Genomic DNA, 19,590 nt, shown 5'->3' on the forward strand with positions numbered 1-19,590 from the left:
AACAGGGCAGGGAGGCCGAGGCCTTCATTATATCATCAAAAGAGTCCTGCTGGATCAGACCAGTGGTCCATCTAGTCTGGTATCCTGCCTCACACAGTGGCTAACCGCAGAGCAGAGGCCAACAGCAGAGCAGAGAGGCTGAGGCCTTCATAAGAACATGAGAAGAGCCCTGCTGGATCAGACCAGTGGTCATTCTAGTCCAGCATTCTGCCTCACACAGTGGCCAGCCAGTTCTCCCAGAGGGCCAACAGGACTCCCAAGCATGGGGAGTCACCTGTATTCTCACAATGAATAGCAGCTACAAACCCTTGTAATGGTTCACTAGGATAAGGTCAGATTAAGAAAAAATTATCTGGCGCTAGTTCTTTTCTGAGCGTCCCGTTTTGTTTGCGGCCTTCGGGAAAGCATAGCCTACCGAGGCGTGCGTGCGTCCGTGCGCAAAGACGCACACCCCACGAGGTGGAGGCGGCCAGTGAGAACAACTCTGCTGCCCGATAACTCTTCCGCAATCCCAGTCTACACAACAAGTGGGAATTGGTCGAAACTGGTTTGGCCGTCAACGCCTTCCTCCACAGAGGTATAGTTGTGACTGGAGTTGTGTCATCCTCACGCGCAGCGAGTTGGGTAACAACCGTGGCCAAGATGAGGCACCTGAAACTGCCTCGTGCCCTTGGAGCAACACGAGCATTTCAGCCGGAATCCGTTTCTAAGTGGACAACAGGTCCCGATGCCAAAGTTCCGCGTTTTTCAAACAAAACTCTGTGGCCCTCCCATTTCCCTCCCAAAAAAAATCCCCTGATTTTAGATTGTCTCACATAAAAACGGCGTTGTTATTCGGAAGCATTTTGAAGAAGTTGAAGGGAGCCAGAGTAACGCTTTACATTTTTGCCTCGAAAGGTATTCCGTTCATCATTCTAAAAGGAAAAAAATGACTTAGTGACAGAGTTCATCCTTTCGTGTGTTTATTTTATCGAAATGACTTTTTAAAAAAGGTTAAAAAGTTGAAGAAAACCGGAAAATCTCAGGCCTGTACGGAGCAGGCGTTGAACTCCCAAAATCCCGCAGGGCCTAAAAAAGGAAGCTCCCCCACCAGGCATTGGCCTGAGACCGACAACAGGTCCCTCCCTCAGACATCCTCTCCATGGCCTGAACCAGTCTGTCTTCTCTAAAGGCCTTAGCTAAGTTCCGTTCCTGTTTAAGATCACTGAAATTGTGTTATTTAGATCAGGGACAGTCAACCCGTGGTCCTCCAGATGTCCATGGACTACAATTCCCGTGAGCCCCTGCCAGCATTTGCTGGCAGGGGCTCATGGGAATTGTAGTCCATGGACATCTGGAGGACCACAGGTTGTCTGCCCCTGATTTAGATTATTGTTGTTGTTGTATTTGTTTATGTTATATATTAATTTGTTCCATGTTGTATGTAAACCGCCCTGAGCCATATGGAAGGACGGTATAGAAAACAAACAAACAAACAAATAAATAATAAATTCTAGTCAAGGTAATTTAGGGCTTCACGGGGATTGACCTGACGAAGGGAGCTTTGACTCTCAAAAGCTCGCCGCCCCCCCCCCAAGAAATCTTTATCTGAACAGATTTATTTAATAAAAATCAAGACAATTAAACAGACATGCGTGCTTTCAAAATGTGTAGATCAATTAGAACATCTCTCCAGGTGGTGTCCTGGAAGGATCGTTTGCCTGACAGTAAGATTATTTCTGTGTTCTATACTTACGACTTACAGAATGCATTCCCCCCCCCCTTTTTTTTATAGGCTTGCTTTTAATGGGGATATTGAGGGACTGAGAGCTTGGCACCTGAGCGGCGTCAGCCTGAAACAGCATGGTTATGACGGGAAAACTCCTCTTTACGTGGTAAACGCACCATGCGGACCTCTGTCGGATGCCTTTGTTGGAACTAAACGTTGGGGACCCGTGGCTCATTTTCTAGTTCCGCTGTAAAAAGTGGGCGTGGGCGGGGAGGGATAGAGGTAACTGGAGGCCGCAGGTCTGGAAAAGGAAGGATTCGCCTCCTGCCGTGTTCCCTTTCTAACCTGCCCTTCTTTGAAGAAATAAAGTTGTTTTTTTTATTCCCCACTTTTTACAACCAGAAGGAATCTCAAAGCGGCTTACAGTCGCCTTCCCTCCCCTTCGCCAGAACAGACACTCTGTGAGGCAAGTGGGGCTGAGAGAGCTCTGAGAGAACTGAGACTGGTCCAAGGTCACCCAGCAGGCTTCGTGTGGAAGAAAGAAAGTCGTTTTTTTATAACCCAGGTTTTTTCTACCCGAAGGAGTCACAAAGCGGTTTACAATCTATTTCCCTTCCTCTCCTCACAACAGGAACCTTCAAAGGAGGGGAGGGGGGCTGAGAGAGTTCTAAGAGAACCAGGACCGGCCCAAGCAGCAGGTTTCATGGGGAGAAGGTGTGGGGATGTGAACCCCACTCTCCAGCTTAGAATCTACCCCTCTTTTCTATGATAACATGCTGGCTTTTTGGTTGTTTCGGGGTGGGAAGGGAGATAAGCACAAAATGTGAGTTAATCAGTTCAGAAGGAGTCTTCCCCCCCCCCCTTCCATGCCACACATGCCACAGTCTTACTCAAATTTGCCCGTTGATGGTTACTGTCTTTCCCTACCTTCCACTGGGGTTAAAGCCATCCAAAGGGGCATTTTTTATTCAGGCAGGAGAAGAGCTGGTTTTTGATACCCTGCTTTTCACCACCCGAAGCGGCTTCCCCTCCCTCTCTCCACAACAGATACCCTGTGAGGTAGATGGGGTTGAGAGAGCTCTACAAGAACTGCTCTGTGAGAACAGTGCTATCAGGGCTGTGACACGCCCAAGGTCACCAAGCTGGCTGCACGTGGAGGAGCAGGGAATCAATCCCAGTTCTCCAGATTAGAGTCCGCCACGCTTTAACCGCTGTACCGCTGAAATAATGCTGGGAAGAGAAACCCTTCAGCCATTGCTGCACCTTTGATCCACATTCTCCCCCCCCCCCCCACGCTTGCTCCCCACAGATGCTGCTAAACGACATGCTGGGAATGTGGGCCAGTTCCTCTCTGTCCCATCCGAGTCTGGTTCTCAGTTTTGGTCTTTTCACCCAGCGATGTGTCTGTTATCTGCTCTTAAGTCGTTCCCAGCTTACGGCCACCCTCTGAATTGTGGCACTGTTTGAATGAGCAGTCGCTAGCAGTTCTGCACAAAGAACTTTGGATTCTGAACCTCTATTCTCCCCCCCCCCCCCCCGCCAGCCCCCTGGGCTCTACCTCAAGATTAGAGCTTTACCACTAATCTAAAGAGAGCCAGTGTCTGCTCATGAATTTCATGGTGTGCCCACAAGTTCTCGTATTTTGAGAAAGAGAGAAAAGGACTTCTTTCTCTGCCTTCTCTACTCCATGAATAATCTTGCAAGCCCCTTGAAGAAGTGGCCGCCATAGAGAATGCCCTTCTTATACCTTCCAGCCTGTCTAGAAATGCTGATGGGGCTTTAGATGAAAGGCTGCCTTGAAATGTGCCTTGCACAGAGGCAGGGGCACATACATCTACGTGCAAATTGTGTGGTGGTGCCTTCCCAATTCTGAAATTTTGTCTTCCAGGCCAAGACCAAGGGACACGTAGACGTCGCTGCATTTGTAAAGTCCGTAAGCTGATTTGGTAAGGCTCTTTTTGGTACAGACCAAACTGTTCTTTGAAACATTTTCCTTTCCACCCAAATAGGGTCCCCAGGGATGACAAACGTCAGTGCATGAAAACAACCTTTAAAATCTACGTTACAAATATTTAACAAAGTAAAAACATCTAGATGTACAGACAAACGAAACTGGGGAGGAGAGCTAATAAGAGTTTATTGGAGAATATGCAAAACAAAATAAGAGGCAGACAAATCTCCCTGGGGATTCATTTCCAGAAATGCCCTTTCCAGAAATGCCTCCCCCTGATGTTGCCTCCTGGGTACAGAATTCGAAGAATTAGTGCCTCTGATTGAGGAGGTTCCTCTCAGTCCCTGTGGCTAGTAGGCGCTGATAGACTTGTCCTCCACAAATCTTATAAGAACCTCAACCTCGAGGGGAGCCAATCGCTGTATTCCGGACATCGATTGTTAATTGCAGGAGAAAGCTGGGACGTTGACAATCCCAGTGTGGGTCAAACCTTGAAGAAAGTCACAGAAACGAAAGCAGAAATGCAGCTTGTGTTGAGCGGGCCACCAGCTGGCAAGAAAAGCCACCCCCCCCCCAGCCTTTTATCAGATCACTCCCTTGGGCAGTCCGAAAACAGAATCACAGCAAAGACCCAATGGAGGAAATATAATTTTTCACTTTCACACTGATGGACATTATCTGCTTCACTTTGTGTGCAATTGGGGCTAAAAATGAGCCCAAGACTGTCAGAGTAAAGGTAAAGGTATCCCCGGTGCAAGCACCGAGTCATGTCTGACCCTTGGGGTGACGTCCTTCAGCGTTTTCTTGGCAGACTCAATACGGGGTGGTTTGCCAGTGCCTTCCCCAGTCATTACCGTTTACCCCCCAGCAAGCTGGGTACTCATTTTACCGACCTCGGAAGGATGGAAGGCTGAGTCAACCTGGGATTGAACTCCCAGCCTCATGGGCAGAGCTTTCAGACTGCATGTCGGCTGCCTTACCACTCTGCGCCACTGTCAGAGTACACAGTACAATTTACAAAACTGTACAGTTGTGGGCAGGGTGTGTGTGTGTGTGTCAGGAAACTACAGGGTGATCAACCTCCTTAAAGTTAAAGGGTAGATAGAATATAAAGATTCTCCCCCAACCTCTCCGGGACTCTTTGATTCTCTTTCGTAAGTTTAAATAGAAGCTGGAGCTTAGATTAAATGGCACGCCTCTAATATTGTGGCCTTATTATTATTATTATTATATTTTCTTAGATACGCCGACTTCTTCTCCGGCTGCAAAAGATATGTACCTCTGAATGCGATCGGTGCCGAGAGCCGCTGAAGAAACCGAACTGATTCTTGCTGTTGTTACAATGAATGTCCCGATGAGATCTATTTTATGTTTAATTAAAACAAAAACTTTTTGAAAGGCCTCTATGCAAAGGTAAATTCTGCTCCCACTAGGGATGTGCAGCAAAAAAGAAGAAAAAGGGGGGAATTAGATAATTTTTTTTTTGATCCAGTAAATATCCGTATTCCCAGCTTCCCATGTTCCAAATACCAGCCTGCCGAACACCAGTATAGTATTTGGATCTGAATGTTTTGGGTCAGCTTCCAGTATTTTTCAGCTCTGTTATTCTCTGTGGGGAATCATTCTGGAGACTGTGTGTGTGTGTGTGGGAGGGTGTTTTTAAGGATACCCGCACCAGAATTGCAAGGGGGCTGCTGGTGTCTTTCATTTAAGTAACTCTCAGCTTTCAAGTCAGTGGGACCAAGGATTCCAGTTCTGTGGGCCTGTGAACAAGATGCCCCCAGCCATCCCACAAAAGTATAAAACCTGAGAATGTCCCCCATAGAAACACTATTGTGAGCCACAGCTAAACCCAATCAGTATAAAACTTAGGAATATAAAACCTGAGGATCTGAAGCCATGTTAATTACAAGAATCTGAAACCACGTCAAACTTGAGATTCTAGCGGAGGCTAGATTGACAGGAATGCTGATTCTGTGAATGTAGGCAGATGGTGAGTGGGTGGGCAGAAGAGATTGTGCTGGTGTCTGGCTCTTGTGAACCTTCCTTGCATGCCCAGGGGAATGCCGATTGCCACTTTGGGATTGGGAGGTGAATTTTCTCCAGGCCAGACTGGCGAGGGATTCTAGGGTTGTTGTTGTTTGTTTGTTTTTTTTTTTGGGGGGGGGTGGAGCATCATCTGGCCATGGAATTGGGGGCGCTGTAGGTAGGTAGGTAGTTGTGAGTGTCCTGCATTGTGCAGGGGGTTGGACTGGATGACCCTGGAGGTCCCTTCCAACTCCATGATTCTAGGAACTATGTAAAATGCAGGAATCTTATTGAGAAATCTAATAAACTAAAAATATATATATGAGGGTTCACCAAAAATAAAACACCCCATGAACCTGATACAAGCTAATTCCAGCACAGAATGAACTTTTAAAAGACACTAAAAACATTTGAAATGGACAATTTTACCCTTCAACAGCCCATACCAAGCCCCAGAAGAAACACAGCAGGAAAAAGAGGGGGGGGAAAACAGTCAAGGGAGCCTGCAAACACTGGCTCCTGATATTCCTGGTTAATCCCAAATATTTCCGGGATTTTTCAGTATCCCAAAAAATCGCAGCTATATTTGAGAGATCAAAAGATACCTGAAAAATGCTGATAAGGGAGTTTTTGTATATATATTCGGCCCGGTTATATCCGAGGTCATATTCCTAGCTCACACATTATTCCAATGAAGCTATCAATCCTCAAAGGATCTGCTTAATTTCAGAATAATCTCATGCTGGGATTTCGGGAATATGTACCTAAGAGTTGCTGTCATATGTCAGAGTTCTGTATGTACATTAGATCCCCCATCCCCATAAACAATATTTGGAGCTGAGGAATAGCAATTTTTAAAAGACCCAGAATACAAACACGCCTTGGAATTTTAACATATCATTATTTTAAAGAAACCGTATTTTTGCACTACTGCTAGCTACCTTGAAGAGTTAAAATCTTCAAGCTAATGTTAGAAATTAGCTGGCAGACTCAGCACCAAATGTCATTCAAAGTTTACTTTGAGGGTCTCAATCTGGGGTGTGTGTGCGTGGGGCAGGGGTGGGGGGGGGGAAGGATACTGTGATAGTTCCAGAGAAAGTAAAAGAATGTTGATGATTTGCAAAATACTCTTTTTGTGAAGCTTGCCAAAGTCAAATCCCAGGTAGCAGATTTGGGGCACCCGCTCAGGAAAAAGCCCATAGGGAAATTGATCAAAATATAGATAATTTCATTAAGATTTGTTAACTTACTTAGGAGGATTTTGCACGTCTTTAATGTCAGATGTATTTATATGAAAAACATAGCAGAACTTCGGCAAAAAAAAAGAAATTGTGCGAATGGTCAGTATTTCCCTGTTATGCTTTCATAATAAAATATTTGAAAAAGAATAGCTCATATTTATTCCGAGAAGTGGTTGGTTCCAGATTTCTACAAGACAGGACCTGTTGCATTGCCTATTGGATGTCCCCCAAGGGTGATTGTATTTATTTATTCGATGTAATCCGTCTGTGTCTCTACTCTTCAGCTTTCTAATGACCTCTTCAGCTTTCTAATAATTTCATGCAACCAAAAAATCCAAACAGAGCACAAGGTCCCTTGGGAACAGAGGAGCACAAGGTCACTTGGAAACCTTTGTTCCCTTCCCAAGAGGCCTTGTGCTCTGTTTGAATTTTTTGGTTGTGTGCAATTATTTTGCCAGAGTTGGAAGGGGGCCTGCAGGCCATCTAGCCCAACCCTCTGCTCAATGCAGGATCAGTCTCAAGCATCCAGGATATCTGTCCAGCCACTGCTTAAAGAGCACCAGCAAGGGGGAGCTCACCACCTCCTTAGGCCACTGCTGAACTACTTGGATTGTGAATCCCCCCCCCCTTGATATCTAGCCGGTACTGTTCCACATGCGGTTTAAATTCATTACTGCGGGTCCTCTCCTCTGCTGTCACCAGGAACCGCTCCCTGCCCTCCTCCAAGTGAACAGCCTTTCAAATCCTTCAGGAGAGTCATCCTGTCTGCCTTCCTCCTTCTCTTCTCCAGGCTCAACTTTCCCAAGTCCTTCAGCCTTTCCTCATAGCGCTTGGTCCCCAGGCCCTGGATCATCCAGCAGCTTTAAAGCATCCATTAAAAAGCCCTCATTCAACAGCAGGCCAATAAGAGAGTGTAAAAATCTGGAAACCGTCAAGATAAATGTCTGAAATATTTTGGTTTGGTCCTGAAACCAGGCAGGATTCAGAAGGGCATGAATTCCAGAGGTCAGGAGCCACCACTGAAACAAGCTCTGTCTCCAATTCCTGCTAGGGAGATTCTGGTGGGTGGCTGTGTTCGTCTGAAGCAGCAGGGAGTTCTGGGACTTTGGTCAAGCAAATCACAGCAGGAGCCAGTGGCGACCCTCCACCCTCCCTTCAAAGCTCATAACAATGTCTTCATCATGTTCGGCATTCCAGAAACACTTAACAGGATCTGTCCTAACGACACATCAGCTCATCTGTCTCGGAATCTGAGACATCTGTGTCCTTCACTATGTTTTCACCTGGAATTCAATCCAAACCAACGGTGACCATATAAACCTAAGCGAATTATTCCATTTGACCCATAAACGTCATCAAAGTAGTGATTGATAACCGCAATTTCACTCTGCAGGCCTGAGAAGGTTGGTGGTCCCCGGCCCCTGGGGGGTCTGCCTGGCCTCCACCAGGGCCAGGGTTTTTTTGGCCCTGACCTGACTGTTGGAATGAGCTCCCGGAAGAGCTGAGGGCCCTGCCAGAACTGGGTTAGTTCCTTGGGCTTTTGATTGAGGCTGGCCCAACAAGAGATTAAACCCCCCTCTTAAGTCTCCCCCCCCTTTTAATATTGCCCCAGGGACTTGGCAGATTGGAGGAAGGATGGGGGGAGGGGAATGGATTAGAGGATCTGTTTTTATCGTTTTTACGTTGTGTTTTTATTGATGTTAGCCATTGCGAGACGACAGGTTCGTGAGCAGCGGCATATAAATGCAATCATAAATAAAACAAATTTCCCCCTTCCTGAGAAATATCTTTCCTACGCAATCTTGTGGACGTACGGATGGGATTTGAAACCTTTGCTTCCAGTCCATTTTGAGAAATATCTTATTTCTATCGTCTTTTTAGTGATAAAGTTAGACCCAAGAATCCCGGGGGTGTTGTTTTATTTATTTATTCATTCATGCATTTACTTATTTGTTTGTTTATTGTATTTATTGTATTTATACATACCGCCCTCCCCGAAGGCTCAGGGGCGGTTTACATGAAACAAGAAACAACACAGGGAACTCCATTTGTAGTAATAACGAGGTGATAACAACAATAGCATTAACATAATAACAACAATAACATTAAAGAACGGTGGAAATTGCAAACTGACTGTTGGTTCCCATCTCGATTCTGGGCTCCTGCAATTGGCTCCACAACCCCCCCCCCGCCCCCCATGGAAACACGTAGTGGGGAATGTGCACAGGATTATGCACCAACCTTGCTATTCCAATGCGGGTGTCGGAAGATCATGCTCTGCTCCCCCACATGGTCTTCTTCCCCATCTCTCTCTCCTTCCGATAAATTCTACAGGCTTCACCCACCGGGACAGCTAGCATATCTTTCTCCCTTCCCCTCCACGCCAGTTCCCTTTTGACTCTGTTTTGCTTAGTATTAATTGTTTAGGTGAGGATTTGGTAGAAGTTAGGATTTGTGGAACGTTTCTTTTGAACCCGTGTGGCTGTGCGCATAGGTTGCCAATCGCTGTCTGGATCCGGTTCAAGGTTTTGGTTTTAACCTTTAAAGCCTTACTCAGGTTGGGACCCACATACCTAAGGGACTGCCTATTGCCCTATGACGCAGGGCCTTACGCTCTGCAGGTGAAAATATACTGGCCGTTTCCAGCCCCAGGGAAGCGCGCCTGGCCTCGACCACAGCCAGGGCCTTTTCAGTCCTGGCCCCAACCTGGTGGAATGAGCTCCCAGGAATCATAGAATCATCTGTACACAGCCCGTGGCGCCACGGACTGAATAAAAGAGTAAGGGGTAGTGGGGAGGAGTTAGGGCGGGACCGGTCCGGGATAAAAACTCGGAGGGGCCAATCAGGAGCCGCGAAGCGGCTCCTGATTGGCCCCTCCGAGTGTCAATCCCGCCCCAAGCAGCCAATGGGGAGCCGCGCGAAGCGCGGGGAATATGGCGGAGCGGCCTCGGTGAGAGCCTCGGCTGGGGGGTGGGCCGGGAAGCCTTCTCTCGGCCGGCGGAGCAGCCTCGCAGCGTCGTAGACGCTGGCAGCGCAAACGCTGGCAGGGGCTCATGGGAATTGTAGTCCATGAACCTCTGGAGGACCACAGGTTGACTACCCCTGCTCCAGGGGACCCAGCTCTGTAGTTTACTGATTAGTCATAATTGCAGAAGAACTCCAGGTTGAGGCTCAAATTAGTGAGGCTAAAGCCCCTGTCATCTCAAGATGGCTAAAGCTGCCATTAACCAGACTGAGAGCCAGCTTGGTGTAATGATTAAGAACAATGGCCTCTAATCTGGAGAGCTGGGTTTGATTCCCCAGTCCTCCACATGCAGCCAACTGGCCGACCTTGAGCCAGTCACAGTCCTGTTCCCAGAGCAGTTTCTCTCAGAGCTCTCTCAACCTCACCAACTTCACAGAGTGTGTGTTGTGGGGAGAGGAAGGAAAGGCGACTGTAACCCATTTCGAGACTTCTTCATGTAGTGAACAGCAGGGTATAAAAGCCAACTCTTCTTCATATTCCAAGAAGAAGAGTTGGTTTTTAAAGCCCGCTTCACCCGAAGTCATCCCAAAGCTGCGTACAAACCTTTCTCTTACTCTGCCTGCCACAGACACCCTGTGAGGTAGGTGGGGCTGAGAGAGCTCTGACAGAACTGCTCTGCGAGAACAGCTCTAAAAGAAAATAATCCACAGACCTCAGCTTGGCTAAAATGCAGTAACCAAGCTATTGTCAGGGGACGGAAACAGGGATCGTATCACCGCAGAGCTGAAGGATTTTCCAATGAGTTTCCAGACACCATTCAAAGTGCTGGTTCTCACCTTAAATCCCTGAAAGGCCTGGTCAGGTCTTGGAGGACTGCCTCCTCCCTTATGGTCCAGCCTGCCAGTGAGTAGCTGCCTCACCAGCCCTGCTCTCTGTCTTTAGAGCTGAGGTAAGTGGCAACCAAAGCACACAATCCTATACAGACTAGGGTCAGCTGTTTTGTACAGAACCCGTGTGGTGTAGTGGCTAAAGAGTGGGGGCCCCTAATCTGAAGAACCAGGTTCAATTTCTTACTTTTCCACATGCAGAAAGTCCTAAGTGTCGTGTAATATTTGTCTGGAGCAGTGGGACACTGGAACAAAGGCTGCCGTTTACATGGAGTACAAAATTTCGAGTTCAAATCCCGACAGGGTCCTTATGCAGCTTTCCGAGGGGGGGGGGGGGCCTGAAGCGAAATACGCTGCCATGCAATTTCTTTCTTGAGCACCGAGAAATCACAATGAAACAGGGTGCAAAAGTTAATTTGATGTTTGACGTTCAAAGAGCGCTGTGATTCCTACAGAATAATAGAATCACAGAATCATAGAGTTGGAAGGAGCCATAGAGGACATCTAGTCCAACCCCCTGCTCAACGCATGATCAGCCCTAAGCATCCTAAAGCATCCAAGAAAAGTGTGTACCCAACCGTTGCTTGAAGACTGCCAGTGAGGGGGAGCTCACCACCTCCTTAGGCAGCCTATTCCACTGCTGAACCCCTCTGACTGTGAAACAAGAGGAAAGACACAAAAGGAAAGACACAAAATATTAGTGCAGCCACAAACTGGCCAGCCCCTCCCTTAGCTCTCTGTCCTAGCACCTAGCATGTGGACCCTCCATATCCAGAGGCAGTAAACCACTGAATACAGTACCAAGAGGCAGCATCGGCGAAAGGCTACTGTAAGAGACAGGATGCTTTCGTAGATGGACTACTGATCTGATTCAGAAGGGCTCCTCTTACAGTCTTGTGTTTATTCATTTACAGCTTTTACATCCTGCTTTCTCTCCTTAGACTCAAAGCGGGTAACAATATAGCAATCAGAGCAATTCAGCAGTGGAATCAGCTACCTATAGAGGTGGGGAGCTCCCCCTCACTGATGGTCTTCAAGCAGCGGCTGGACAGATCCTTCTCCTGGATGCTTGAGGCTGATCCTGCATTGAGCAGGGGGTGGGACTAGATGGCCGGGATGGCCCCTTCCCGCCCTAGGATTCAGCAAGCTGCAAGAACACAACCACCATAAAATAAGCATTACAATGAAAACAAACATGGCAGGGAAAATAAAAAAATAAATACCCAATACAAATTAAAATGTGGATTAAACACCCACACACACCCATGAGAGAGAGAGAGAGAGAGAGAGAGAGAGAGAGAGAGAGAGAGAGAGAGAGAGAGAGATTATGAAAAAGACAACAACGGCACCGATTAGAAACCCACATGCCAATCAAAACCCACGGCGTTAAGGACCGGCAGCCTGTTTTGCTGGTTGCTCCACTCAGTTGTCACCCCGTTGATCGCTAAGCTGGAGGTTGCAGTAAAGGAATTTATGACCGCGAAAGAGCTCATTGTCGGTGGAACTGTCAACAGTCATCTCCGTATGGACAAACTGGTTTCGTTTGACCAAAGCCATTGAGAATCATTGGCGTCGCGGCAGACCGTGGAGGGCCTGGAAGGGCAGCAGTCGACAGAAAGGAAAACACAAGGCGGTCGGGTGTTTTAGTTGCACCCAGTGTTACATACAGGCAGGCCCAGACTGGTCCATTGGAGCTGATTTGGGAGGAAAGGATGGTAAAAGTAATACACCATGGGAGCCTGATGCAACCACAGCTGCTAAGTGTAAAGGACCAAGTGGGACTCCCATTGGCTCACGTGGTTAAGAGTGGCAGCCTCTAATTCGAAGAACTGGGTTGGATTCCTCACTCCTTCTCCACGTGCCACCAGTTGGGTGACCTTGGGCCGGTCACAGTTCTCTCAGAGCTCTCTCAGCCTCACCTGCCTCCCAGGGTGTCTGTTGTAGGGACACAACACATTGAAAGCCACTTTGAGACTCCTTCACGTGAAGTCTCCTGAGTGATCTTGGGCCACCCCCTGTTTTCCTCCTCCTCCTTCCCTCTGTTTTGAAAAACCTGCCTTTTAAAAAAAATGATTGTGTTATAATGTTGTGTCTAGGTTTTTTTAACAAAAAGCAGTCTTGCGCAATGGTGGTAGAACGTTATAACCTGGGTTTTTTTTTTTTTAATTGCATTCAGGACACTTTGGGAGGAGGGCAGAAGGCGATCAAGAGCGCAGAAAGGTGGGAGTAAGTGGGTGCAATGCAAACAAAGGTGCCAGCAGGCACCAGTTTGCAAAGAACACATTTGTGGGAAAGGGGAAGGGAGCAAAGCATCCTGGGAGGCGACCTCTGTCGGAAAGCTGGTTGCAAATTTCAGCCTGGGAAACAAGGGGAGGAAAGCCCAAATGTGGAAAGGCTAGAGTCAATTTGCAGCATCCAAAGTCTGTTTAGCCTGGGGAAGAGAGGACTGAGAGGGCATCTGCTAACCATCTTCAGGTATTTCAAAGGCTGCCATGTAGAGGATGGAGCACAGTTGTTCTCTCTTGCCCCAGAGGGACAGACCAGAACCAATGGGATGAAATTTAAAGAAATTCTGTCTAAATATCCGGAAGAAGTTCCTGACAGTGGTTTATCAGTGGAACAGGCTTCCTCGGGAGGTGGTGGGTTCTCCATCTATGGAGATTTGTAAACAGAGGCTAGGGAGCCATCTGACAGAGAAGTTGATCCTGTGAAGGTTCAAGAAGGTGGCAGGTCATCATGGATGAGCGATAGGGTTGTGTGTGTCCTGCATAGTGCAGGGGGTTAGACTAGATGACCCAGGAGCTCCCTTCCAACTCTCTGATTCTCTGATTCTCTTTGAGTACACCCAAGATGCGGGAGGGTCCAGGGTAGCTCTTTGGAAAAACTAGTCTGGAAGCAGCCAAACCACATGGGTCTCAGAATGTGTCCTACTTTAGTGATGACCACTGGCTCCATCACAGAACTCAAGATGGCGTCTCTAGGGTTCTTAGGAGGCCTCCCTTCCAGGCAGTTGGCCATACATTGACTGGCTTTACAGTCAGATTGGTCCACCAGGTATCTTTCATTGTTTCTCATTGTATTGAGTCAGACATCAAGTTTGTGGACACGGGGACTGTTGAGCCACACTGAAGCACCCTATTCTGCAGTTCCATACGCCAACCCCCAAACTGAGCATCTAAGTATTGTAGCAGATGCACTCTAAGTTGTACCACATACTTTTGGAAGAATTGTGTGTTTTCGCTGCTACATTGGCAAGACTACTGTATTGTCCTATGTTTTTATGTTTTTATTCTGTTGTGAACTGCCATGAGCTGGCCTGTTTGGGAGTTGGCAGTATAGAAATAAACAAACAAACAATACGATGCATATAGCACAAAGGCCTGCCCAAGGTAATGCCAAGGTACTCAAGGGTATGGCTGTAGGTAAATCATCAGGTGTCATTAAATAGAAATTAAATTCACGGTTGACAAGATTGTTTTTGAGATGGGAACAGGAACATTCTTAGCATAGGCTGTCGTATAAGGTAGTAGTCAGCCAATTGTTCAAGATCCCTAGTCAGTATTTCCTCAGTCTTTTCAACTGATTTGCACCTTGCTACAATTGTTATGTCATCAACATAAGCAGACTTCCTGGATATCATCTTGGGAACATCAGCAAAAAGGACTGGAGCAAAGACCAAGCCCTGGGGTAGACCATTATTATCAAAATCATGTGTTCTAGCTTTGCCATTTGTTGTTTTTCTCTGTCTTTTATGCTGTATAATTGATAGTCTTAGGTGTGAATGTAGCTGGTTTAGCCAGGAATTCCAGCTGTAAAGCTTTTGACATGTGGGGCTGTGTTATCTCTCTCTATGACCTTGAGGCAGGAGATACAAGTTGTATTTTTCTGTTGGAGAGTTTTGTGCTCAAATGGGTAGGCAAGAGAAGCCAGGGGACTGGAGGTTAAGATAGATCAGGCTTTTTCAATCAGGGTTTTGTGAAACCCTGGAGTTTTTTTGATGGCCCTGGAAAGGTTTCCCGGATTGCTGGGAGTTAATTATTTTTTAATATATTTTAAAATTTGTTAAGCATGTATCAGATGATACGGCCATATGTTGACCCCCCCAAAAAGGCCAATGATGGGCCTGAATGGGATGGGGAGAGGCCCTGGGTGGGCATGTACACAGCTATACTTTCCAACCATATTCTGCCTGATCACATCACTTTTGGGGTTTCTCAAATCCTGAAGAACAGTGGTCCCCAACCTTTCTGAGGTTGGGGACCGGCAGGGCATTGGGGCGCGGCCCGCAGCCCACGCGGGCCACGCCCACGCATCGGCCGCGCCCGCGGGCTGTGCCCGCGGGCCGCGCCCGTGCCCGGCCCCGATTCCTTCTCCGATTCCTTCTCCCCGCCCTCCCGCAGTAAGAAGCTTCCCCGGCCGCAACCTTGCAGCCTGGGAAGTTTTTTACTGCGGGGGGGGGCGGGGAGAGGGAGCCGCGGCCCGGTGCCATGCCCTTCGCGGCCCGGCACCAGGCCGCGGCCTGCAGGTTGGGGACCACTGCTGAAGAAGATTCCAGATGTTTCTTGGTTAAAAAGTTGAGAAAGGCTGAGATAGAGCAATGATTCCTATGTGTTTAGTTTTAGCAAGGGCTTCGAGATGTTAGCATCGTTGCTATCTTCAATGAAGAGATTTTCCTCAACAAAGTCTGCTTATAGGTTGAACTCTCACAATTCTTCAGTTTCTTATGCACGCTGATTGACTGACCCAGAATAAACTGGAAAGTCCTATCGCTCAGTGTGTTGCTTAGGAGTTGAAATAATGTTTTGCGAGGGAAAACTTATAAAACCTTGTATGGCAGACCATTCCTCCCAACTGTATTGTAAGCAGCAATCAATTCGACGAAAACCACTGATCTCTTCAGATACTTCTGATACCCTGTCTCAGTGAAAGTTGTTGGGAACCTGGGTATAATCTGTACTTACATTTTTTTCCATTGTAAATCTTGCTGAATTCTGGTCAATTTGAACCCGTACCTACAGCCTTCCTTTCCCCAGATTTTAAACAGGCCACTCTTCTGCATTTGCATTGTCCCAATTTTCAGTCTCCTTCGGGTAAAGCTTCAGCCAGCATTTAAGGAGCACAAGGCTGGAGAGTGCTTTATTTCCTGCCTTTTGACTGATATACAGCCAGAGCAAGCTGGGGGAAGGGCAATTGGAGCATGGGGCTGCTTGTTTACCTTTCTTTTCCTGCAGGAGCAGGAGGGGAGGGGAGGAAGCCGCCTCATAGAGAACGAGGAGGAAAAAGTAAATCCAAGAGGCAAATCTCTGCTGAAAGTATGGGCTTTTGGAGCACAGTCACTTTAAAACAGATCCCAAAATGAGGGCAAAAATAAGTCTTGCAAGGGAATGGCAACCGAAAATCAGGCAGTCTTTGATCTGACGCCCTGACCAATCAGTGACAGACTGCTTTGCTACATCAGCTTTGGAGGCACTGGGGAGGAAGTTAATCCGGCAAAATGCAGAGATCTTCACTTAATACTGGGGCTCTCGAAACGGATTCCTCAAATGTAGCGAGCTATATCCGCTTCTGGATATCACGGGGAGGGAGGGGAAGGTAGTGTTGCAGTCATAGACGTTGCAGAGGGGAAAATTAAAGCCCTAAATATCAAAATGGAAATCAAATCATGTGTAGATGACTGCCCCTTCAGAGTTGCCGTAAGTTGACTATGACTTAACCGCACTTTCCACCCATCCACCATATTCCCTACTCACCTACTTACTATCTTCAGGATTGAGGAAGCAGACAGGTTGTGGCTTAGTATACTTAACAGATTAGCACAGGCTTTTGTTGAATGTCATTAGTCATCACTCGATACTATTTCCAGGCCCTGCAAGGGATGCCCAGGAAGAGAAATCCTGAAGGGTAAGGCCTCCTAGGCCACTCAGTTTCCCAGTCGCTCCAGCAACCACCCCAGTGTCCAGGAAATAATAGCACAGAACGCTTCAAACTCGGCTCAGGTGTTTGCCAAACGTCACAAGTATACTTTGAGGCAGGGGCAATTGAATACTGAAGGCTGTCGTTACCCATCCTGGACTGAGGAATCCACATCAGCGACCACGTCCACCATCCTCGGGGTTCACCCGTCAATCGTGTTGGGTGGGTGTGCCCATCGATCTTGTCTGGTGGATGTGTCACGCTCAGAAGAAGAAGAGTTGGAATTCTTTTGTACCTTACTTTTCACTTACAATCGCCTTCCCTTCCCCTTGCAAGTCGGTGGGGCGGAGAGAGTTCTGAGAGAACTGATCTCGGAGAACAGCTCTACCAGGACTGTGACGAGCTCAGGGTCACCCAGCTGACTGCCAGTGGAGGAAAAGCAGGGAATCAAACCCGGCTCTCCAGATTAGAGGCTGACGCGTTTCACTGCTACACCAATCTGGTTCTCATGGGCTTCTATTTTAAGTGTATGCTTTGAAAGAATCTCTTAGGTGCACGCTTTTAAAGAAAAGTCAGGTCACAGCTGACTTACGGTGACCTCATAGGGCTTTCAAAAAGATGTTCAGCGGTTCTGCGTCCACACCTTGGCATTCCTCCAACATGGACAGGATAGCCCAGCCCGGCCTGATCCTGTCAGATCTTGGAAGCTAAGCTGGGCCATCCCTGCCTAGTATTTGGATGGGAAACCTCGAAGGACTTGGATGGAGTTCCTCCAAGGAACACTAAGGGTCATGATGCTGAGGCAGGCCATGGCAAACCACCTCCGAATGGCTCTTGCCCGGCTGCCAGACAATCCTGGGATCCTCAGGGTAGACCACACACCTGCCATTCGAGAAAGAAAGACGTACAGGCCAGAGGTGCCCATGCTTAGCCTCTGAGATGTGACAAGATAGGGCCAGCTTTGGCTATCAGGGCAGGGCAGGTGCGCACATTCAAAATATCTCACCTGTGAAGCACCCTCAAGGGACAACCGCAGACAGGCTGTTGTCAATCTCAGAACACTGAGTGACTGGCAGTAATGACCAGGACAGGCCAATGGCCTGACTCGTTAAGCAGCAGCTTCCTGTGCCCACCTGAAGACTTCAGCCTCAAGTGACGACTGCACACAGGCTGTTGTGAGCCACACCATCCGTTCAAACAAAATGCTTTCTCGTGCATTCAGTACATAGTTCCTTGAGCAGCCAAAGTAGATGAGGGAGAAGTAATGCAGAGGCAAGTTTCGGGACAGGCCCGGTTGCTGAAGAACAATGTAAATAAGCTGGTGAAAGCCATTGTGGTGAAGTGGTTAAGAGCGGCAGCCTCCAATCTGGAGAAGCGGGTTTGATTCCCCACTCCTCCTCCACATGCAGCCAGTGGGGTGACTTTGGGCCAGTCACACTTCTCTCAGAGCTCTCTTAGCCCCACCTACCTCACAAGGGAGAGGGCTGTGGGGAGAGGACGGCCACTGAAAACCATCTTGTGATTCCTTTGGGGAGAGAAACGTGGGATCTAAAAATCTATTCTTTCTCTACACGAAGCCTGTTGAGTGACCTAGCGCCAGTCACAGTTCTATCAGAGCTCTCTCACCTACCTCAGAGGGTGTCTGTTGTGGGGAGAGGAAGAGAAGGCAACGGATAGCCACTTTGAGACTCCTTTGGGGAGAGAAACGTGGGATCTAAAAATCTATTCTTCCTCTACATGAAGCCTGCTGAGTGACCTAGCATCAGTCACAGTTCTCTCAGAGCTCTCTCACCTACCTCAAAGGGTGCCTGTTGTGCAGAGAGGAAGGGAAGGCGACAGAAAGCCACTTTGCGACTCCTTTGGGTAGAGAACAGTGGGCTATAAAAGTCTATTCTTCCTTCACCTGTGAGTGACTCTGGAACAGTTCTCCCAGAGCTCTCTCAGCCTCACCCCCCTCAAAGGGTGCCTGTTGTGGGGAGAGGAAGGGAAAGCGATCGGAAGCCGCTTTGAGACTCCTTCGGGTAGCAAGAAGCAGATCACAGAAACTGGGAAACTGAGGCAAACACGCCGCTGTCACTTAGAATTGTCCTTGTGGGGAGAATGTGCTTTTGGGGCACATTTCGGAGCCCGAATTAATGCCGGCGCAAGGGGAATTCAAGAGAGAGCCAACTGGAGCAGGTTGCATCTCAGGCCCCGCCGGGCTCGGGGAAGATCTCCCTGGCGCTTCTGCACGCCTTCCCCTCCAAACCGGTTCCACTCCCTCCCCTTTCCCCAAGGGGCGCCCTGGCACGGGAGGGCTCGGCCTGGCGTGTGCGGGGAGCCCCGGGGGCTGGGCGTGGTCCCCCTTTCTCCCCCCCCCCCCACAACTCACCTTTCTTTCCCATGCTGATGAGCAAATGATTTAAGGATCCACCTCCGGCTTCTGGGAAACCTGTTGAGCGGTTTTCTGGCTCCCTCCTCTCCCCCCCCCCTCTCGGCTGACAGCGCTCCGGAGCGCACCTGGGGCGGGGAGCCTGCGAAGAGAGGAGCCCCGAAACCGGTTCGACTCTTTGCTGACGTTTCCACCGCCCCAGATGATCCTTGGGAGAAACCAGAAAAGGAGAAGGAGGAGGAGGAAGGGGGGGGGGATAAGAAGCAGCGCCCCAGCCAGCCAGCCAGCCAGCCAACCAGCCAGCCAACCAACCCGCCCAGCCGGCCGGCCACCCCCTTCCTCCCCTCGCCTGCTGTCGTTGCAAAGGCCGCCCTGGAAAAACTGGTCGCGGCAGCAGGGCGCGGGCCGCATTCTTCCCTCCTGCTGCAGGGGACGGCGCGGGAGTGGGGCAGGTATATAAGGCGCGGCCGCTGCAGGAGTCCCGGCGCACACCTGGGGGCCGAGGAGACGCGCCTGCCTGCCTGCC

General features: G+C 48.6%; 1 protein-coding gene across 4 annotated transcripts in view; it reads left to right on the forward strand.

Moving 5' to 3' along the window:
- The window catches only part of ASPG (asparaginase), a 92,511-nt gene extending 86,344 nt beyond the window's left edge, over positions 1–6,167 (forward strand). For 3 of the 4 annotated variants that reach the window (XM_077323805.1, XM_077323803.1, XM_077323806.1), the window contains 3 exons: positions 1,775–1,874; positions 3,597–3,654; positions 4,901–6,167. In XM_077323805.1, coding sequence (XP_077179920.1) covers positions 1,775–1,874; positions 3,597–3,650 — 154 coding nt within the window. In that variant the 3' untranslated portion in view covers positions 3,651–3,654; positions 4,901–6,167. The remainder of the gene's footprint in view (positions 1–1,774; positions 1,875–3,596; positions 3,655–4,900) is intronic. The other variant, XM_077323807.1, reaches the window with a different exon arrangement.
- The last annotated feature ends 13,423 nt before the right edge of the window (positions 6,168–19,590 follow it).

This window comes from Paroedura picta, chromosome 2 (assembly GCF_049243985.1).
Source record: "Paroedura picta isolate Pp20150507F chromosome 2, Ppicta_v3.0, whole genome shotgun sequence".
In the NCBI taxonomy this organism is placed as follows: domain Eukaryota; kingdom Metazoa; phylum Chordata; class Lepidosauria; order Squamata; family Gekkonidae; genus Paroedura; species Paroedura picta.